Source organism: Hyperolius riggenbachi, chromosome 4, assembly GCF_040937935.1.
Source record: "Hyperolius riggenbachi isolate aHypRig1 chromosome 4, aHypRig1.pri, whole genome shotgun sequence".
NCBI classification, from domain to species: Eukaryota; Metazoa; Chordata; class Amphibia; order Anura; family Hyperoliidae; genus Hyperolius; species Hyperolius riggenbachi.
The window spans coordinates 138,886,769-138,909,840 of NC_090649.1; the positions used below are offsets into that span (position 1 = coordinate 138,886,769).

The following is a 23,072-nucleotide window of genomic DNA, read 5'->3' on the forward strand; positions in this document are numbered from 1 at the left end:
ATCACTGTTTAAAGCCCACATATTTCTAAGCAGTACAAAACAAAAATAAGACTGTTGTTTAATCATTCAGCTGGTGTAAGGAAGACTGTCCATACAACGCACACCAAAGCTGGGTTTAAATAAAAGCAGATAAAAATGTGCCTCGTGAAGTACAACAGTCAGCATCATATGGGAATCTATAAACCTAGCCTTGTTTATAATACCAATGTATTGTTTGCACCCATCACCTACATCATGTCAGACCACAGGAAGGGTAGCAGAATGGTTAGTGATCTGGTTGTGTAACTGCAGCAGCATGCACATCTACACACCCAGATTTTTATTACCGTATATACACTCGCATATAAGCCGAATTTTTTGTACATCCAAAGATCAGTGGCATGTGTCCCAGATCTATTCTGGGGTGACCCGGATGTCCCCCAGGCAGTGGGCAGCAGTACTCTCTCCGCCCGTTTGGTGTCCAGATTCTGCAGACATCTCCTATTGGCTTCTCTTAAGGCTCATACACACGGGGCACAACTGTCGCCACAAACACGTGGCATGCGCATGTCTGAGCGACAGTTGCCCCGTGTGTATGACGCGCACCACAAACTGTCGCCGGATAGTAAAATTGCTGTGCGATTGAAAAGTTAAATCGCAGGCAACTTCTGTCTCTGCAACTGTCGCTAGTCCGCCACGCGTACTGCGTGTGTATGTGGACTAGCGACAGGAGACAAATGCAAGTGAATGGAGCATCCGGCCGGGGGATGCTCCCTTCACAGACAGCTTCTGCCGCGTCTCTGCCTTTCCAGCGAAATGTGTGGATAGCTGTCGCTGCCAGGGAGCTGTCACTCCCTGGTCTCTTGTCTAGTGGCAACAGCAGACAATTGTGCCCCGTGTGTATGAGCCATTAGTGTCTCAGAAGGAATCATAAGCTAGAGCTCCTAGCGTCTGATTCTCTGATGCTGGGGAGAACTGCCAGCTACTGAGGATCTCTCCAGACTTGGAGAGTGAATGGACGAGATAAGTAGTTCCTCCCGTTGTACTACTCTGCTGGGAAGGAGGGGGGTTAGGGGGAGGAACAGTGAGGAGAGACACACACACACACACACACAATGCATGCTCCTTATGAAGGTTTGACAGCTTTCAGCATGTCGCCACAACACACAGCATGCCCCATACATGCATTTTTTTGTATTAGGGGAGAGGGGAACTTCAGCCAACATTTTGCTGTGTAGGACTACTTAGATGGCTTTTAAGTTCATGTAAATGTGGCTTCACCTATGACCACACCCACATTCAAATGCTTGGTCATACCCCCATTTTTTGGCTGGAATGCCCAAAAATGCCCCGGATCTATTAGGATCCAAGCAACGCCCCAACACTGTAGTGGAACTTTGCCATCCTCAATTTTCTCTGCTCCCGGGAGGTCACAAGTATGTACTACAAATCATAAGCACATGTTTAAGTGTATTGTGATGACTTGCTGTTTCCACCAACTTACATTTTAAGAAGGAAAATCTAAAAGCAACTACTCTGCAGAGGATTTTGGCAAGCCAAGCATTGACAGACAGTTGGCGCTGGCTGAGAAGCAATTCTGTCAAATTAAAAAGAAAATGGCCTCCATAACCCCAAAGATAAAGAAAAACTGATTCTAACAGAAGAGTAGTTTAGAGCACCAAAAACCAGATCCCACAACTCGTTTTTTCTCACCATGTACATTTGCTGGAGACTGGCATGCTTCCGCTGAGCTCAGCATTAAAAGGTAACTTGTCACTTTACAATGCTATATGGCACTAGAGCACATGTGCAATTCACATTTTCTCCTAAGAGATAATTTTTCATTTTCTGTTTAAAAGATCTTATCAGCACTTTGCACAAAAAAAAAAAAAAAAAAAAAAAAAAAAAAAAAAAAAAAACTGATATGGTGTGAAAAGCCCAAAATTACTTACGGTAATTTCTTTTCCAGAAGTCGGAAGGACAGCAACCCTGAGACATGTCTCCCTCCACATTCACTGGACAGGAACTAGATTAAACAATTTGCATAATTAGGTAGGCAGGGCACACACATGTATATATATATCGTTATGTCCTTACCCCCTCAGTTAATAAAAAAGACTCCGCACATAATGATGCTTCCAATAACTTTTAATAAGAATAGCGGTGGGTAGTAAGGGTGCTGTCCTTCCGACTTCTGGAAAAGAAATTACCGTAAGTAATTTTGGGCTTTCCCAGAACGTCTCAGGACAGCAACCCTGAGATGAAAAACAAGAAATAATATTTAGGGAGGGATTACAGCCTGCAACACTTTTCTGCCGAACGTTAAGTCGGCACTAGACAATACATCTAGCCTATAATGTCTCACAAAGGTGTTCTGACTTGACCAGGTGGCTGCCTTGCAAATTTGCTCAACTGATGCTCCTGCCCTCTCTGCCCAGGAAGTTGATACTGCTCTGGTAGAATGAGCCCTGACCGCCGAAGTCAGCTGTTTGCCTTGTTGAGCATAAGATAGAGATATAGCCTGCTTGATCCATCTGGCTATGGTTGATTTTGAGGCCTGTTTACCCCTGAACTTTCCGGCAAATAATACTAATAATGCATTGGAAGTCCTCCAGGACTTAGTGCGCTGAAGATACTCCAGAACACATCTTCTAACATCTAGGCAATGTAACTTCTGTTCCTTCTGATTGGAAGGGTTATTACAAAAGGAAGGCAGAAAAATTTCTTGAGATCTGTGGAATTTCGAAACAACCTTAGGTAGGAAGGAGGTATCTAGACGAAGTGTAATTCTGTCGTCACTTATAACACAATATGGTTCGAGAATTGACAATGCCTGCAATTCCCCCACTCTTCTGGCTGACGTTATTGCTAGAAGAAAAGCAGTTTTGATAGTTAAAAGTTTATCAGAACTATCCACTAATGGTTCAAAGGGTGGCTCACATAGCCCCTGTAGCACAGTGTTCAGATCCCAAGATGGCACTCTACTATGGATTGTAGGTCGAATCCTCCTGAGTGCTTTGAAGAATCTGATGATATCTTCTTCCTCTGCCAATTTTCTGTCAAGAAAGACTGTTAATGCTGAAACTTGTACCTTCAATGTACTACTACTTAGACCTTTCTGGAATCCATCTTGAAGAAATTCTAAAACTGAATTGGAATGACCAGTATCTCTAGAATTCGCCTCACACCAATTGTTGTATACCCTCCAGACTTTAGAGTATATTTGGCGCGTCACCTTCTTCCTGCTTTGTAACAGTGTTTCCGATAACCTATTAGAAAATCCCTTACTTTTCAGTATTCGCCATTCAGGCTCCATGCTGAAAGATGAAGAAGGCTCAGATTGGGATGCACCGCTGGTCCCTGAGTTAACAGGTCCTCTTGATCTGGAAGGATCAGATGATCCGTAGCTAATCGTTGTAGCAGAGCAAACCACGGTCTTTTTGGCCAAAACGGGACAATCAAGATTGCTTCCGCCTGGTCTCGATAGATTTTGTTCAGTACTCTGGAAATCAAATGTAGAGGCGGAAAAATGTACATTCTGTGATGGCTCCAGCTGATCGAGAAGGCATCTACTACCCATGGTTCGTCTTGGGGACAAAGAGAGCAAAACATCCGGCATTTCGCATTGCTCTTTCTGGCGAATAAGTCCACTTGAGGAACAATCCAGTGTTCTGTCAACTGATGAAACACCCGGTCGTTGAGACTCCATTCGTCCTGGGACAGACTGCATCTGCTCAGGTAATCTGCTAGGCAATTTAGTGTCCCCTTCAGGTGAACCGCTTTTATAGACTTGAGACTGCGCTCTGCCCAATGCAGAATCCTTGATGCCTGCTGTTGCAGTGACTTGCTTCTTGTGCCTCCCTGGTGATTTATGTATGCCACCACTGTACTGTTGTCTGTACGTATCGTCACGTGGGTTTTCCATATCTGTATCTTGAATGCTAGTATGGCTTCCCAGACTGCTTGCAGCTCTCTGCTGTTCGAAGACCTGTTGCTGATCCGGCTTGACCATTGTCCCTGAGCTGTCAGAGAGTCCAGATGCGCTCCCCATCCCCAAGAGCTCGCATCCGTTGTTATGATGTACTGGGTTGGAAACTCCCAAAGATTCCCTGTTGACAGATGTTGTGGCTCCGTCCACCACAGTAGTGACTGCTTGACACTCCAAGGAATCATCACTCTCTTGTCCAGGGAGGAGAGATGCTTGTCCCACTTTGATAGAATCCAACTCTGGAGACTTCTGGAGTGGAGTTGACCCCACTGTATTGCAGGGAAAGATGAGGTTATTGTGCCCAATAAGGCCATCGCTTTCCTCAAGGATATTGTTTTCAGACTCTGAAAAGAGAAAACAGACTTTAACAACAAGGAAGATTTTTTGTCAGGTAGAAAAAGTCTCTTATTTGTAGTACATATCTCAAACCCCAAAAATTCCATCTTTTGGAGAGGCTGAAAGGACGATTTTTCCCAATTAATTAACCACCCCAATGTCTGAAGGAAGTCTATGGTGGACTGAGTCTGGGATCCCACTAACTCAACAGAAGGTCCCCAGATAAGTAAATCATCCAGGTAAGATATTACTTGAACAGACTGAAGCCTAAGCCCTGCCAAGACTTCTGCCATGATTTTTGTGAATAGCCATGGAGCCGATGATAACCCAAAGGGAAGGGCGACAAACTGAAAGTGTCTTACCTCTCCTTCTAACACCACCGCAAATCTCAGGAACTGTTGTGATTCCAGATGAATCGGCACATGCAAATACGCATCTTTTAGATCCAATGATGTCAGATAGGAGCTGTCTTGTAGTAGGTTCAATACTGAGCGGATGTTGTCCATCCGAAACTTTCTGTATCTTACTGCGGTGTTTAGCCTTTTTAGGTTTAAGATGAACCTGTAACTCCCTTGAGGTTTCTTTATTAGAAAGACTGGGGAGTAAAACCCCAGTGTTTCTTGACATTTTGGGACTCTCCGTATAACCCTTTTTTCCAATAGTAAGCTTACTTCTGACTGGAGGGCCTGGGCCTGAACTGGAGCTCTTGGGGAAGGGGTCACCCAGAATTGAGATGGTGGTGGGGCTATAAACTCTATCTTGTACCCCTGGAGAATAATGTTCAGTAACCACTTGTTTTCGAACTTTAACTGCCACTGTTCGAAAAAATGAGCTAGTCTGCCCCCCACTGGAATTCTGGCGTCATTGTTTTGTTGGTTGACCTGTAGAGGTATATGGAGTACTGGGTTTGGAACGCTGGGACTTGTTGGGAATCCATCTTCTTCTCTGGTTCCCCTTGTTTTCCTGTTCGCTTTTCCCTGAAACACGAAAGGAACGGTTAGGGCGGAAAATCTTTCTTTTATATGGGAAATTTTTCTTTTTATCAGCGGACCTCTCAAGTGTTTCTTCTAACTTGGTTCCAAATAACAAGCCCCCTTCACATGGAATACTACACAATTTTGATTTAGATGAGGTATCTCCCTGCCATGTTTTCACCCAGATTCCTCTTCTGGCAGAATTAACTAGGGCTGTGGTTCTTGCTGTGAGTCTGACTGAATCATCAGCTGCATCTGATAGATAGTTTGTTGCATGTAAAATTTTTGGGAAAAAATTCAAAAGTTCCTCCCTAGATACCCCTGAGGCTATCTGAGACTGGACTTCTACTAACCAAATTTTTAAAGATCTTGCTACCGCTGTAGATGCAATAGAGGGTTTGAAATTTAAAGATGCTGCTTCCCATGCCCTCCGCAAAATATTGTCCATTTTCTTATCGATAGGGTCTTTTAAACTACCAAAATCTTCGAATTGAAGATCTGATCTCCTGGATACTTTAGAAAGAGATGGGTCTAGTTTGGGTGCAGTCCCCCAAAACCTTTGGTCTTCAGGGCTATAAGGATATCTTTTATTTAGTGATTTAGGCCAGAAAGCCCTCCTATCTGGATTATCCCACTCTTTCCTGATAATCCCCTTAAGACTACTATGCACTGGGATGAAAGTCACTTGGGGTTCTGACAATGTTTCATACATCTGATCTAATGGAGATAAAGTCTTTTGCTCTATAGTAATACCCATGGCTTCATGCATGGCTGCCAATAACTCCTTCATAAAGTCAGTGGAAAAAGCAAATTTCTGATTCTTTACAGTTTTTTCAGCAGATTTTTCAGTCTCTGAGGGTATCTCTTCCAGAGATGAAATATCCAATTCCCCTTCTGACATTTCTGAATCTTCAGAATCGTCATCTTTCCTTTTCCTTTTTAAAGTAGGGTCCCCTATAGGAACTGAACCTGAAGGACCTGGGATATCTGATACTGCCGGGGCTGCAGAGACTGCTGCAGGCACTGAAGGCATTTGTACATTAGCTACTGCAACCTCTGGAACCTTGATAGTCTGCACAGCAGACGAAATTTCAGATCTAATCCATCCTTTTAACTCCTTTAACATAGTGGGGGTTTCTTCTCTAACCACCTTTTTAGTACAATCTTGGCATAATACTTTTGAAGAGGATGACATATAATTTCCACATATAGCACATTTTTTCCCCGATTTATGTGTTGCTTTAGAACCAGCATGTGGTGTAGTCTTGTCAGTTTTATCAGGTTTATCAGGCTTGTCAGGCTTATCAGCTTTGTCTTGACCCAGATTTGGAATCTGATCTTTCCATTTTAGGCTGTAATAAAACAAATAAATACCAGCCATTAGCTCAGCCAAGCCTAATAACCCTCCTAAGGGATATGTAAACAATTACCACAATGTTACATACCAGAGAGGGTACGGAACTTGTCTCCACAGAGCCCTGGGAGGAAGATCCACCGGCAGCCTCCATAGTCAAACACAAAGTGAGACTAGGACATCAGCTTAATAGCTGATTTAAATAATTGCTTAATGCCCAACCCTTCTTGCATTATGCAAACGTTAATTCCTACCTGCTGTAGTAATCCCCTTAGCGTTCCTCCAGGCAATCCCCTGCAGCTGAGTGTGATGTGTCAGCAGACGCTGACTTCCATGCTGCAATGGCCGCTGGAACGCACGCCGGGTCAGGAACTTCCTGCTTCCGGCTTTCCGACTTCCGGTCACGTGAGGCGCCTGTCACGTGACCCTGGGGCGGGCAACTTCCGGATTCAGACGCCGCTTGTCCTCCGAACACAGCACAGGGGGAGAGGCCAGTGCGTGTAGCATGACCCCGCGCTGAGACAACTAGCCAGCGCCGACAAAGGGGATCACACCAGCCGCGGCTCCTGTGGACTCACATGGGTGGCCAGCCTTACCCCCTACATCTAGCATCCTGCTGGACAGGAAAACAACTGAGGGGGTAAGGACATAACGATATATATATACATGTGTGTGCCCTGCCTACCTAATTATGCAAATTGTTTAATCTAGTTCCTGTCCAGTGAATGTGGAGGGAGACATGTCTCAGGGTTGCTGTCCTGAGACGTTCTGGGAAATATCACCTAGGAGAGAACTTTGCAGAAAAGTGGAGCAGAATGCAGTATAACACTACTCGTTATTTCCTATAGAAGACTTCAGCAGTCTTCTGCTTTGCCAATGCAAGTACCACAATCTTGTTTGTGAATAATGCTAACACAAAAACTTTGTGGTGTCCGATGCAGAAGGAGAAATAAAATAAATCTGACCACAATCTCAATCCTGCCTTTCCTGGGTGAGGACTGCCTGCGTCACCTGCCCCCCCCCCCCCCCCCACCTTAATGAGAATGGCAGTGCCACGTGTTAGATACTTTACGTTGCTGTGGCTCTGCTCACTCCTCTTCGCTCTGCAGCATGTATCAGCACTCCTCCATAAAGGCCTCGATGTCACATGACATGTCTTACGGAGGAACACTACTGCATGCTGCAGGCTGAAAAGGAGAGAGGAGCCCCAATCGTGCAAGCATGTGCTCACTGTACTGCTGCTCTACATAAAGAAGGGGAGGGAGGTAAGGGAGAGTGACTAATCCCCTTAGCAACCCCCCGGTCTCAGGTGTCATGGGCGCTATGGTTACGGCCATGCTTCTGTATAAGGGCTCGTTTCCAATATTGCGGTGCGGAATCGCCTGGATTCCACCGCTGACGAAATCGCATGCGGATGCGATTCCGCATGCGTTTTTTCCCGCGATTTTGCATAGGTAAGGGTATATGCGAATTTAACCATGTCACTGCCTGTGTGGATTTACATTGGTACCTATGCGAATTCACGGCAAAAAACGCATGGGGAAAACGCAAGCGATTTCCCTATTAAATACATTGCTTGCGATTCGCCTGCATTCCACAAGCAGGCGAATTCTGCGGGGTCTACCGTGCAGAAAAATCCTGTACAGAAAAACGCAAATGAAAACTGACAAGTGGAAACAGTCCCATCCACTTGTATTGCCTATGCGAATCTGTATGCGTTGTCTGCATGCGGATTCGCGCTAGTGGAAACGGGCCCTAACACTTTGTCTCTTCTATTCTTGCTTTTTTAGGTGTGGGGGAGAGAAATATAACATCTTGTCGGGTAAGGGCCATTTTACACTTAATGTGTCAATAGCATTGCATTGTGAAAAAAAAAATAAAAAACAAAACAAAATAAAAACCGTGTGTAAGAGGCCATAGGGAAACCTGGACAATGGACTTCACATCAGTTGTCCTTTCAGTTACGACTGACAGTAACTGATACAGTGTAAAAAGACCCCAAGGTCCTTTTACACTATGTCAGTTGCTGTCAGTTATAACTGAACGGACAACTGATGTGCAAGGTAATGCCCATGTTTCCCTAGGGCTCAGTTCTCATCATACACATTTAACTGAAAGCATTTAGCTAAAATGCATCAATTTTTCAGTGTATAGTGTAAAAACAAATAATAAAAAAAAGAGGCCTCATAGATCCAGTGACTATGGCGGTTTTACAATTAAATGGGGGGGGGGGGGGGGGGGGAGAGTGTATATATAAAAATTATGGAAGGCTAAAACAAAGTTAACATTTTCAAAACCCGCCAAAAGCAAAATACTGTATCTAAAGCTGTACACTCCAAGCAGGGAGATGAGAGCCAGCAATGTGAACAGCTTTTTGTTTGCCCTTGAAGAACTCTGCACTGAAGAAAGGGTCACATGTGTAGACAGTCTGTCCATGCTTAACAACTCTATTTGGTGACGTGGAAAAGCTGCATTTACAAGTAATTCCTCTTCCTGCACTAAAAACTCTTCAGATATGCGAACACCGCTCACTACCTCGACCTTTGGCCTACTGCGGAGCAGCGACCAAACAATGACTGGCAGCTCTCCGGGGAAGTTTACCCTCAAACACTGCTGCTGTATGTCCAAACAAAACCAATACATTTCAGTGCTAAGGAAAACAGCCACGCTCACCTCTCCTAAAACAGTAATGTGCTGCTGTCATGCCCAAATTTACACATACTTTAAGCATGAAAAGCAAGAGAAAGTACAAGTGCTTTCGCATATTCATAATCAGAAAGGGAAAGGAGATTACTGTACAAGTCCTGCAGCTGAAACATTCATGCGTTTTACGCTTCTAACGCTCACTAATACAGTATACCCCCCGTTATACCCTCCGAAGCTGCGACAAGGGGCTGAAACGGCTGATAGGGTCTGCAAGAAGACCCAGGTGAGTAAAAATAGATTATACTCATTCACTTCAGGAGTCCTTTAAAAAAAAACAATAGTATACGCGTTCGCCTCGGGAGTCCTTTCATTACTTTATTTCAACATTAATACAGAGTTTATGGTAAATATACAGTGTGAGGTATATTGTACTGATTTTTAGCTAGACCTATTTGACATGGACTGTCAAGCACTCAGAAACTACACTTATCCGGCATCAGCCAATTCCTGTTGGTGCCGGATAATAGAGACTTTAATACAGATAGTCCCGTAATAACCCAACAACTCATGTTATAACGTTTCATACTTACAAAGTTGTCTTCATGTACAAAATATACTCCACTGATGTTATTACATGTTACAGTATTGCATTCACAGTTATAATCCATATAAAAAAAAAAAAAAATTGAAAAAACAAAAAAACATGGTTTATACTTTAAAATCCAGAGTTGTATAAAGTAAATAATGTATCCACATTTCATTGTGTATAAGGCTGCAGTCACATGGAAATAAAAATACATTCGGTTTAGCGGAAAGAAACAGAACAGATCCTATGCAAAGCAATAGGGATCCAATTGCTTTGCAAAGGATCTTCCGTTTCGTTCTGCTAATCGGAATGTTTTACTTCCAGTCTGTTCGGATAAGCAGAACACAAGTTTGGTCCGGCACGACTTTTCCGGATTGGGTGGTGACAGAATCCATGCTGGCCCATGAGAACGGATGGAGTTCCCAAACTAGTGGACCAATGAACAGCCTCCCTGGTGCTTAGGGAGGATTTCAATTGCTGTTTTGCAAACCAATGGGAGCCTGATGGGTATAACAGCTTTTTATCCGGTACAGTGTAAACCCAGCCTAACACAAATTGTAAGTTAAATTAGTTTGTAAGTCAAACAACCTCCTGAAACAGAACCTGTTTTTAAGCAGGAAAAAACCTGTATTTAAAGAAAACCTGTCACAAGAAAAAAAGTTCCCCTGGGGGGTACTCACCTCGGGTGGGGGAAGCCTCCGGATCCTATCAAGGCTTCCCCTTCCTCCTGTGTCCCATGGCGGTCTTGCTGTGCCCCTCCGAACACCGGAGATTTAAATATTTACTTTCCCAGGTCCAGCGCAGGCACAGTATTGGCTCTTCGCTCGGAGATAGGCGGAAATAGCCGATCGCTGTCGGGCCGCTCTACTGAGCAGGTGCAAGTCTCCTGCGCCTGCGTAGTAGAGCGGACCCGACAGAGATCGGCTATTTCTGTCTAGTTCCATGCTGAGGGCCGCAACAGCGCCACCCGCTGGAGCCAGGGAAGGTAAATAAATCTAGCGTGTCAGGCTGGTCGAGCCAGGATTGCCGTAAACGTCGTGGGAGCAAACGCTGGACCCCACACACAACAACAGTTTTTACTTTACAGTCCTCTTTAGCATTTATGCCCTAGCTGAAACACTGTATCCTCATGGCTGAACACTCAAACAAAACAAAACCAAATCCCGGGGCAAAATTCCACGACTTTCCTAGTCGTGGATTTTGCTGCCCGGGGGAGGCAGAGCTGGATCACCTCTGCTGAGGACGTAGGAAGCCTGTTTAGGATTCAAAAGGCTTCTAGGTCCTTCTAGGGCCGAGGTACTCGCACATTTTTAACAGTTCAAATGAATTGATAGGTCTAAATCAGGAGGTGTGGTTTGTCAGGTAGAACACATTCCTCTCTTTCTCAGTCCATCCTAAACACTGGCATGGATCTGGCCCTCCAGGCCTGGCGTTCGACACCTGTGCCCTAAAGGGCACTTTTTTCCCCTTCAAGATCACTTTAATACATATCGCTGCAAAAGTCTCAAGTTTGTTTGTATTCTAATCTAGTGTAAATTAGAAAATTAAAGCTTGCCTTTTTCGCAATACAAAATTTAAACTGTCAGAAACTAGCATGCTCCAATATTGTACTACAGGTTACAAATCAGTTGGCACGTGACATGGTGTCAGGGCGAGGTTTTATATCTCCTGGTAGCACGTCCTATTTTATATGTGATGATATTGTTTATGTGGTGATATGGTTTATGACTATCGGATTTGTGTTTTTATATGGTAATCTGACTGACCTTTGTTCTTCCTGTAAAGATAAATTGAGTTATACTAATCTATTTCACCTCTCTCAAAATTCCTTTTTGTGAGTAGTACATCTGCAATTTTGAGCATGGCCCTGCTAAATGTTTCTGAATGCAGCATGCTCTACGCAAGGATAAACAAAGGTATAGTATAGCCTTGATAGAAATGCTGTACTGCCGTTGCAAAATGTGGTGTGCTTCCATAGAATTTATACACCTATACACACTACCAATCCTGCTTTGTAAAACCAGAAAGTATTTGCAATTCTCCATTATCCATCTTCATGCAAGCAAGAAATCACTCCTATAAAGCCTCACTTTAGCTCAGTGAGTGACTATGCATATCCTTTGTGTCCCTGAAAGTCAAACACACATCTAGAGCCACTTGTATACAGCGTGCCTACAGCCCATTCATTATACCCTGCAATAACATTCTTAGGGCTGGGACCCACTAGAGTGGTTTTGGATAGCCGAAAAATCGCCAGCCATTTCAAAAACCCTTTGCCAGTGAATGTGAATGGTAGTGAATCCACTAGAGTGTTCGCGATTAGAGCCAATCACAGTACATGCAGCATTTTGTGAGCATTTGCACTCCCAAGTATTGAAGCACAGAAATCACTAACAAAAAAAAGTTACCACAAATGTTAGAGATTGCAGTACCTAGTGGGTCCCTAGCCTAACTTGCAGGCGCTTCCGGTTAGGTTAGCCTTCATCAGTGCAGGGCATGGGTTGAAATGGCTGTAAAAAAGTAGAACTTAGAAAGAAGCAGCGTCATAGACTACCTAGTCATACACACTCACTAGCTTTTTGTACAGGAACTGCAAACAGAGCAAATTCAAAAGCATGCTGCTTGTTTATCTAATTAGAATAATGAGTCAGTGGTAGCAAGAGGAAGAAAAAAAGGTTTTACTTCCAGTAAGTCAGGAAGACGAGGAAATGGAGCCTACTGAGGCCAGGAGCTCCCCCATGTAGTCTTCTCCTCAATATCTCTCTTCTCTCCTGCATCCTTTTTGGCAACTGTGATCAATGGAATTCTCCGTCCTCCATTTTGAAAATGGACATTACCCCATAACAGCTTCCTGGTCAGCACATTGTTAAACTGTAATATCACCCACTTGGGAAACATGGACATTACCTTGCTTATTATTATTATTATTATTATTTTTTATTTATTTGTTGTATTTATAAAGCGCCAACATATTACGCAGCGCTGGACAATAAATAGGGATACATACAATATTAAGGGGTGACATACAGCAAAATGACAATACCTGAATACAAGAAAGATCAGATCATGCAGCACAGTATGAGTACAAGGTAATGCTTAGTCAGTCACTGGATGGAGCATGGAGATTAGGCAAGTTAGGTTCACTCAGATGCCTAGCATGGGTTCACAGTAATGGAGGTGCATGATCAGGTTGGACACAAAAGGAGGAGGACCCTGCCCAAAGGCTTACAATCTAAAGGGAGAGGTAGGGACACGAGAGGTAGGAGACCAGAGTTCAGCTGTGGGTTTAGAGCACTTGTGAGGGGTAGTAAGCCAGAGTGAAAAGGTGAGTTTTGAGGGCTTTCTTGAAGATGTTGAAGGAGGGGGCTGCCCTAATGGGTGGAGGTAGGGAGTTCCATAGTGTTGGAGCAGCTCTTGAGAAGTCCTGGAGGCGTGCATGGGACTGGGTGATGCGGGGGGCGGTTAGGCGAAGTTCATTGGAAGAGCGGAGTGAGCGGCTAGGTGTGTACCTCTGAGTAAGATTGGAAATGTAGGTTGGACAGGTTTTGTGGACAGATTTGTAGGTCAGACACAGTATCTTGAATCTGATTCTGGACTGGATAGGAAGCCAGTGGAAGGATTCAAGGAGGGGATCCGCCATTGTAGAGCGATGGGAGCAGTGGATAATTCTGGCTGCTGCATTCATAATGGACTGCAGGGGGGGTGTTCGGGTCATAGGGAGACCAGACAGCAGGGCATTGCAGTAGTCAAGGCGGGAAATTATGAGGGCGTGGATGAGGAGTTTGTTGGTGGCAGAGGTCAGGAAAGGGCGAATCTTACAGATGTTACGAAGGTGGAAGTTGCAGGACTTTGTGAGGTTTTGGATGTAGGGAGTGAAGGAGAGTGCGGAGTCCATGGTGACACCCAGACAGCGGGCTTGAGAGGTAGGGTGAATGGTAGTGTGGTTAACAGTGACATGCACATCTGGGAGGTTTATGGATGTCCGGGGTGGGAAGATCATAAATTCCGTTTTGTCTAGGTTTAGTTTCAGGAACCTAGCGGACATCCAGGAGGAGATGGCTGATAGACAGGAGGAGACCTTGTCCATGGTAGTGGTGGATATGTCAGGGGTGTGGAGGTAGATCTGGGTGTCATCTGCATACAGATGATAGTTAAAACTCATAGAGGAGATAACCTTGCCAATGGAGGATGTGTATAGGGTGAACAGGTTGGAGCCAAGGACCGAACCTTGTGGGACTCCCACCGAGAGGTGGTTGGGGGTGGATGAGGACTCATTGAAGGCGGTCGTGAAGGAGCGGTTGGAGAGGTAGGATGAAAGCCAGGACAGGGCAAGATCGTGAATGCCCATGGACTGGAGGGACTGGAGGAGTAGGGGATGATCTACTGTGTCAAAAGCTGCTGAAAGGTCAAGAAGGAGGAGAATGGAGTATTTACCTTCAGCTTTAGCTAAGGCAAGGTCATTGACCACTTTGGTGAGAGCAGTTTCGGTTGAGTGGGCAGGCCGAAATCCAGATTGCAGTGGGTCTAGCAGTGAGTTGGCATTGAGGAACTGGGTCAGGCGTTTGTGAACCAGACGCTCAAGGAGTTTTGAGGCAAAGGGGAGGAGGGAGATAGGACGGTAGTTGGAGGGTAGCGAGGGGTCGAGGGAGGGTTTCTTGAGCAGGGGTAGTACAGTGGCCTGCTTGAAGTCTGAGGGGAAGGTGCCTGTGGATAGGGAGAGGTTGAATAGGGTAGTGAGGACTGGGGCCAATTCCGTAAAGTGAGGCTGGAATAAATCAGAAGGGATGGGGTCAAGGGGGGGGGGGGGGGGGGGGGGGGAGTAGTGGTATGGGAAGTCTGCAGTAGGTGGATGACTTCATCGGTGGTAGTAGGAGTGAAGGATGTGAGGGGAGGATAGGGTGGAGGAGGAGCTGGTTGGGAGGGGGTGGGAGGTGAAGATTTGAGATTGGATATTTCCTGGCGGATAGAGACAATTTTGTTGGTGAAGTGGGTGGCTAAATCTGTGGCAGAGAGGGAGGAAACGTAGGGTGAGGGGGGGTTGGTTTAAGCAGGGAGTTGAAAGTGGCAAAGAGACGCCGGGGGTTGGAAGCTTATGCTCCGATGAGCTTGGTAAAGTATTCCTGCTTCGCATGAGCAAGGGCAGTGTGCTTATCAGTTGTCCTTTCAGTTATAACAGAAAGCAAATGATATATTTCAGTTCTGACAAAATCTCGTCAGAAATTGAAGGGATCACTGTAAGAAGAAAATGGTGCGTTTCTGAGAGGAATTGATGGCAAAGTACGCATGCAATATTCATTTTCAGGTACATCATGTGCTTATTTTAAATAATTTTACTCCATTTGAGTGGAACGACGGTTGATCAATTACAAATGATGCTTTTGTCGCCCGCCAAAAATGCTGCGTTTGTCGCCCATGTGAACTAACCCCAAGCATCATAAATTACAATCTGTTAAAAGCAAAAATATTAAAAAGACAATGCCGGTTACATTTTTTGTTCTGCCAATAACAGAAATAGGGAAGCACTCAGGTATGACTTCACCTGAAGAGGTGAAGGAAGCAGTCATATATGACACATTTGGAATCCAACAGGCCAGACAGCTGTAATAACCCGAGAGGTATTGTGTCACAGCCAAACAATCACTGCTCTCCAATCCGCCCAAAATATTTAGCTAGGCACCTAGTCATGTTTGGATTCCACAACCTGTACTCCTCTGGCACAATCTGAGCATTTTGTAATCTGCAACACTTTGATTTCCAGCTATTGCAATACTTGACAGGGCATTGCCCTTTCGCAGCTGAATGTCTGCCAATGTGCCGTATATTCACAAGTGTGACAGTTCTACGCAAGTTTCAACAAAACCTCACTTCCCAAGACATCACACTGGGAATGGGGATCTGACATTTGGGAGCAACAAGATGGTTAGGCTGTTAGCCCTGCTATGCAATTGTAGGGGCAGATTTATGCTGGTACAGTAGAGTCTTGGTTATCCGGCACTGATGGGGATGGGGTGATGCTGGACAAGTGTGCTTTCTGGTTGCTTGAGACTCAATGTTAAAAATAGGCCTAGCTAATACAGTACTATACTCCACTCTACTCTATATACATACCATGAATTCTGTATTTAAAATGTTAAAAGGACACATCCGAGGAGGAGAATAAAAAAAAAAAAAAAAATCCACTTGCCTGGGGCTTCCTTCAGCCCCTGCCAGCCGTCCTGTGCTCAAGCCGCAGCTCCGCTCCACGCTAGTGGTCCGGGGTCCCCTCTGGCGCAAGATGCCGACTGGGCCGGCGTGAGCGGCTCTCAAAGTCACACTGACGTCATCCGGACTGTACTGAGTAGGCGCATTAGTTCTGCCCCTGCGCAGAATAGCCCGGATTGTGTCAGTGCGACTCAGTGAGCCGAACAGTGGAACGCAGGAAGAGGCCGGCATCTGCACCAGGAGACAATGGAGCTGAAGCAAGGGCACAAGCCAGCTGCCAGGGGCTGGAGGAAGCCCCATGTAAGTGGATTTTTTTTTTGTTACTTAGACCTTTCCTATAAAATACAATAATTGAAAGTATATTAACCTTGGGGGAGCTGTGGAACCCAGGCTTTAAGCACAGCAGTGCCCACAAACAGCCTACATATTGGCCTTCACCACTGTGAGTACTGCTGGCGATAGTACACCTCTGGCTCTGGAATACTCACTAGATAAATCTCCTAGTATTGGCAAACAAATTTTAATAAAATCAGATTAGATTTGATAGACAATTTAGGTTCTCTAGCTCTGGAGAATTTTAACAAATCAGGCCCCAACATGAAATCTCACCAGGATCATGTGTGCATCTCATTTGTGGGTTTTGCTACCTTTCTTAAGTTTCTGTAATTACATTTTAAGAACCCACAACTAGCATCTGACCAGTGTGCATTATGGTTTGATTCTAGTAGGGGCACAAGACACACACACACACACACACACACACACACACACACACACACACACACACACACACACACACACACACACACACACACACACACACACACACACACACACACACACACACACACACACACACACACACACACACACACACGAGTAGGAGCAAGCTGGAGAATAAAAGAATGAAACCATAGCAGTCCGACCAGGTTAATCATCATGTACAATACCCAACAACTAGTCTATGGATATCAGGGAATAAGGACTCCTGTACACGCTGTTAAATACTACAGCCATTACATTAATTTAAATGACTGCACTATTCTGCTGTCTTTAGACAGTGGAGATCTATGCCTGACGAGGACCCGCTATTGCGCCTCATGCACAGGAGCCGCCAGCGTTACAACTACGCCACATCAGGCTTAGGCAACTAAAAGTGCAGCGTATTTTTAACTATCGGTAGTCCCAAACCAGTTAAAAGGACTACTATCACAAAAATTGTAAAATACATGTGAATGCACGCAAATAAGAAACACGTTTCTTTCAGAGTAAAATGAGCCATAAATTACTTTTCTCCTATGTTGCTGTCGCTTACTGTAGGTAGTAGAAGTCTGGCAGAACCGACAGGTTTTGGATTAGTTCAGCTCTTCATGGGGGATTCTCAGCATGGCCTTTATTCTTTATAAAGACACTCCCTGAAAAGGACTTATACAAAGATGCTGGGCAGCTTCCCTGCTCGCTTTACTTTTTTTTTTTTGACAGTTGGAGCAACTGCCATTCTCTAAGTGCTTTTGAAAATAAAGAAAACCATGAGAATCCCCCATGAGGAGATGGGCTAATCCAAAACCTGTTGGTTCTGTGAGAATTTTACTACCTACTGTAAGTGACAGCAACATAGGAGAGAAGCAATTTATGGCTCATTTTACTCAGGAAGAAATGTACTTGTGTATACATGTATTTTAAATTTTACAATTTTCGCGATAGTGGTCCTTTAAAAAGGAATGTGCAAAAAAAAAAAAAAAAAAAAAAAAGCACATTCCTTTACAAATTCTGAAACTCATATTGCAAAATTGCAATGGCTAAGCGGATGCATTGTGCTGTGCTAACTAAGCCGAATTACCTGAAAAGTGTCTGCATAAATGAGGACTAAATCAAATAGAAAATATTTTGCACAACATCAAAATTGATTAAAAAAATGCTTCCTAAACATCCCTTATGTCTTATATAAAAGACACTCCTTCAGTTTTGCACAGACAAAGGATTCTTCATTGTATAAAAACTCAAATTGTGTTACAATAAACTGAACTAACTGTGGCATGCATCCTCCTGAGCCCCTCAGAAGCACCCCTGGGGTAGGAGTACCACATGGAATAAGAAACATGCTCACTAACCATGTAGGTGTAAAACTCATATTTTACATCAAGTTTGGCCTGTACTCACCAACAAATGTCTACAAGGTATCCCTCTAGCAAATATCATAAAGAATTGTCACTGAAATTCTCTTCACAGGAAAGGAATGAAAGTGTATGTGGGCGTCAAGAAAACGCCTGGTTATGTTGCAAGAGAACTTATCACCGGGAAAAAGTATACTGTGTTCAGAGTTTCTAGAATAAAAAGGCTTAACATACCGGTAATAGACAAACTACTGTAGATTGAGAGTAGAGGGGGATGGGGGCGTCTTAAAATAGTGCAAATTACCAAGCCTGCATCGTTTACCTGTTTGAGCCATCAACAATTAACATTTGTTCTTTACGCTAGTCTCCTTTATATGATCAGCTGAACTGCACACTTGCTTCAGTCTAAAACCTACCAAGCAACGAGCACCATCCAAATGAAATTTAATGTCTAATACTTAACAGGGCTGTGGATTTTGTACAAAAATCATCCGACTCCTCAGTTTATGAAATCAACGACGCCGACTCCGGGTGCCCAAAATTGCCTCGACTCAGAGTCCACAGCCCTGCTTATATGTAGTAAAATAAGGCTCTGAACAATAACACAATATTCTTGCAGTTTTAATATACTGGATGCGACTCACTTTGTTTACAATAAAAAAAAAAAAAAAAATACTCAGCACTAGTCCCATTCAGTGGCCCTGATTTACTAGGGCATTTTCAGAAGTTTCCAATCATGTCCAGATGGGTATCACAAATAATCCACCAACCTGAACTGTACTATTTAAAAGCGGTCTGCTATTATATGGTTAGGATTTGCCTGCCTCATCTGGGTCATGTCAGATCAGCGACAGGGTTTATGAAGTTTGTGAATTGGTTGTGTGAATTACCTTAAAGGGATACTGTAGGGGGGTCAGGGGAAAATAAGTTGAACTTACCCGGGGCTTCTAACGGTCCCCCGCAGACATCCTGTGTTGGCGCACCCACTCACCGATGCTCCGGCCCCGCCTCTGGTTTACTTCTGGAATTTCAGGCTTTAAAGTCTGAAAACCACTGCGCCTGCGTTGCCGTGTCCTCGATCCCGCTGATGTCATCAAGGGCGCACAGCGCAGGCCCAGTATGGTCTGTGTCTGCGCAGTACACTCCTGGTGACATCAGCGGGAGCGAGGACACGGGCGTGCAGGCGCAGTGGTTTTCTGACTTTAAAGTCAGAAATTCCAGAAGTGAACTGGAGGCGGGGCCGGAGCATCGGTGAGCGGCTGCGCGGGCACAGGATGTCTGCGGGGGACCATTAGAAGCCCCGGGTAAGTTCAGCTAATTTTCCCCCCACCCCCCTACAGTATCCCTTTAAATTACATGCAGCATCCACTGCATTTTTTTATTGATTGATTGATTTTAATAAATCCAAGACTTGTCTTGGTTTATTGTAAGCTACTTTGATCATACAACTGATCATTTACTAACCCTTCAGCAACCTCATCATGTTCCAATATGCCACAGAAAAAGCTGCAAACTCTACGGCCCGGTGCACACCAAAACCCGCTAGCAGATCCGCAAAATGCTAGCAGATTTTGAAACGCTTTTTCTTATTTTTCTGTAGCGTTTTGCGGATTTCAGTGTAGTGCACTTCATATAATTGTTACAGTAAAGCTGTTACTGAACAGCTTTTGTAACAAAACCGCCTGGCAAAACGCTCTGATCTGCCGTTTTTCAGAGCGGTTTGCGTTTTTCCTATACTTAACATTGAGGCAGAAACGCCTCCGCAATCCAAAATCTGCAGCAGCCCGGGAGCTCGACTGATAAGGACTAGAAACTCTGTGTATGCCCAGCATTAGGCTAAAAGTATTAGACGCATAGGTTCAGCAGGCTAACCAGGCAACTGGTATTGCTAAAAAGGAATTAAATATGGCAGCTTCCATATCCCTCTCGCTTCAGTTATTCTTTAACCACAGCAACAGACAAACGGCAACAGCAACAGACAATTCTTCAAAAAAATCCAATCTTTGCTTGAATACCTGTACCCCCAACACATAGGTTTGTAGATCTCTAATGATGCCTTCGTAAATCAAGCCAAGAATTGCTAGAATTGGTGATTAGAGGTTCACAGGGATTATAAACAGCGTAGCAAAACAAGATTTAAAGGGAAGGAAAAGCTAGATACAGGTACTACCAAACTATTAGGTTCAGCAAACACTTTAGTTTACTATAGGAATGGAGGAATAGTATATATGAGGTCCCCTGCCCATTGCAAATCCGATTTGCGATTCTGATTTTCCCTGGATGCTATCAAAACAAAATGAAAAACACAGAAAAAAAAAATGCAGTATGCAGTACTGATTTAAAAATCACAAATCGGAGTCGCATGTAGTGTGCAAGGGAATACATACATGCCAGTATTTCAAAACAGGGCTATCATTCAGTAATGCAAGTTTATTGCATTTTTGAGCAGGACCCCACTGTATGCAAACAGCTTGAAGCCAGCATTCTAGATGCAATAACTTCTAGCTTTGTAGAGGTTATCTAAAAAAAAAAAGTGACAGCATGCTGCAACACTCTCACATACACATAGCTCAATCAGATCAATAGTGATAATACATAGCTAAATCAGATCAGCAGTGATAATGAACACACATAATGCATAGGAAAAAAAATTGATGCAAGGTACACTTGAGAATGGCAGCTCAGGGTGACAGTGAACTGCCCTGGGTGCTGCCCCATGGCAAGGTGAAGCAGCACAGTGATGGTACCTACCCTCCAGCAAACAGATGTACCAAAGTGTCTCTCTGGCTCATCGTCTCTCATTCTTGTCCCCTGCACACTGGAGAGAGGAGGGCAGGGGAGCCGGGCAGCGTGTCTCCCCCAGGCACACAGGCAGTGCAGAAGAAGGCAAGCAGTCAGTGTGTAGGCCCGCTGGGGCTCCCAATCCCAGACAGCGAGCTCCCGCAGCCAGCCGCTCTCACCAAGCTGTGCCAGGCAATATATAGGTGTATGGCGCCTGCATAGGCTGTAGAAAGGCCTGTGTCCCTCCTCAGCACCCAAACAGCGATATATCCCCGTCCCCTCTGCTCCCCGCTCTGCCGCCTAGGTCATGAATATTCAGCAGCCTGATATCAACACAAAGCCCATTGGCTCGCAGCCCTCAAGCGGACGTGACGGAGAGCTGCAGCTGTCTCCCACCACGTGACGCACCGTCGCTGTCGCGTGCTGGCAAGGTCTCTGTAATCTGGATACTAGAGCGCATAGAATAGATGGATAGGTTGAGGCTTGAGGGTGTTCTGGGTGCGTTAACTGTCACACAGTACCTGTGCCCGTTACCTCTGATGTCAAATGTAACCATAAGCAGTGCCTTCTCCTAATCCTTTGCATGATAAATCCTTGGTTTGTGTGTGATCAAAGTCTAACCATTGCAAAAACTCTGACCTTTTTGGCAAAAGTTTAGCGTGTTCATACACTTGCTCGATTTTCTTTGCAGATTCAATCATGATCGAATCTGTCAGAGATCAATTCAGCAAAAATTGTAATTTTGGTTGATTACCAGGAGCCAGAGACGGGACAAGGTCCTTCAGCACCCAAGGCTGAGACAGCAAAGTGCGCCCCTCCATCCCTCCCACCCCAGCCTTCACACACTGATTGCTGTTAGACTAATAGGTGCCCCAGGGCCCCCAACCTCCCCAACACCTTAATCTCTAGTTATCTGGCTTGCAGTCACTGTCATGTATCCCCTTTTCTTATTTCTTTCTGCTTCCAACACAATTGGGAATGACAGCTGAATGAATTGTGCGCCCCTTCCTACACTGCGCCCTGAGGCTCCAGCCTCGGCCCGGCCCTGCCAGGAGCAATTTATCATACCTATCTATAGTGCATTGCAGTGCTGGAAAGATCTTGAAAGAAAGGGTTGGGTGCGTGTCAGTAGCAGTGTTTGATTTTGGAACCATGTGAACCGGAGATGGTCTCCCACTATCTAAAATGTGTTCCCCTTAGGCCATGCATAGTTTACGCTCACCTATCAGCCGGTGCTCGTACACCGGCACGTTCCTTCTCTGTCCAGTGTCTTTTCTCCATTAATGCTGGAGTGCCTGTAACCTTTGACCCGACAGCATGTTCATGGTCATGTAACATATGTGCTCACAGGGTACAGGTGCCCGAGTGGTGATGGAGAGAAGATGAGAGGGGAAGACCTGGGGGCTGCACAGATCTATTGAAAATCTGTTACAGTATTAAAGGCCTCTCTGATCTGATTTGATCAGAAAGGGATCTGTCTGTCTGGCGGCCATACATCACTCGATACATGGCCAAATGGACCGTTACATTCCTTTCTGATTGCATCTGATCACATAGGGATGTATTGCCTGCTCACATGCTGCACAGTGATTTCAGCATGAAATCCGCCCCCCAAGTGTATGAGTGTCCCACCCATGCTCAGCGTTAAAGTCTCACCTCTCCGCCATCGTGACTCCTTCCTCCTCCGGGGCTCGGTATCACCGTGACCACCTGTTACATGGGACGCGGCGCATATAGTGACATCACAACATGTGTCAGTGTAACGGAACATCTGCTTGCCATGCTGCGGAACATTGGAGGAGGCTAGGAGTTGCGCCGGTAGAGAGGTGAGCCTTTAACATTGCACATGGGCACGGGACACACGCACATACTTGAGGGACATGGGCCTACCGTGAAGTCCCTTCCTGGGACTTAATTCTAACTCCCTATATGAGCTTTGATCTTATCCTTCTTTGTAACTTCCTATTGCAAAATCTAACAGCCTGACTGGTGTGTAACTCTAACCACCAAGCTGGTGCCTAACTGTAACCCTTCCTGTCTGGTGCATAGCCCTAAAACTGTACAAATGATAGAGGAAATGTGGCCATTTCCAGTGGTCTCGTCCTGGAGTTTA

The 23,072-nt window shown here is 44.9% G+C and overlaps 2 protein-coding genes across 2 annotated transcripts in view; both read right to left on the reverse strand.

Moving 5' to 3' along the window:
* SLC25A36 (solute carrier family 25 member 36) overlaps positions 1 to 21,310 on the reverse strand; it is a 77,380-nt gene extending 56,070 nt beyond the window's left edge. The window contains exon 1 of the mRNA XM_068280736.1: positions 20,930 to 21,310. Coding sequence (XP_068136837.1) covers positions 20,930 to 20,970 — 41 coding nt within the window. The 5' untranslated portion in view covers positions 20,971 to 21,310. The remainder of the gene's footprint in view (positions 1 to 20,929) is intronic.
* Positions 1,923 to 4,946, reverse strand: LOC137571511 (uncharacterized). The gene is made up of 2 exons (XM_068280735.1): positions 4,666 to 4,946; positions 1,923 to 4,311 (listed from the first exon to the last, which is right to left on the reverse strand). Exons 1-2 carry the CDS (start codon positions 4,928 to 4,930, stop codon positions 2,261 to 2,263), a joined length of 2,316 nt encoding a protein of 771 aa, XP_068136836.1. The 5' UTR covers positions 4,931 to 4,946; the 3' UTR covers positions 1,923 to 2,260.
* Positions 21,311 to 23,072: the final 1,762 nt, after the last annotated feature.

Excerpts from the sequence above, each read along its gene's own strand:
- LOC137571511 (XM_068280735.1), bottom strand. The coding sequence starts at position 4,930 with ATGTCAAGAAACACTGGGGTTTTACTCCCCAGTCTTTCTAATAAAGAA. Across the intron at positions 4,312-4,665 it reads CGGTGGTGTTAGAAGGAGAG|AGTCTGAAAACAATATCCTT; the intron begins GTAAGACACTTT and ends TTCTCTTTTCAG.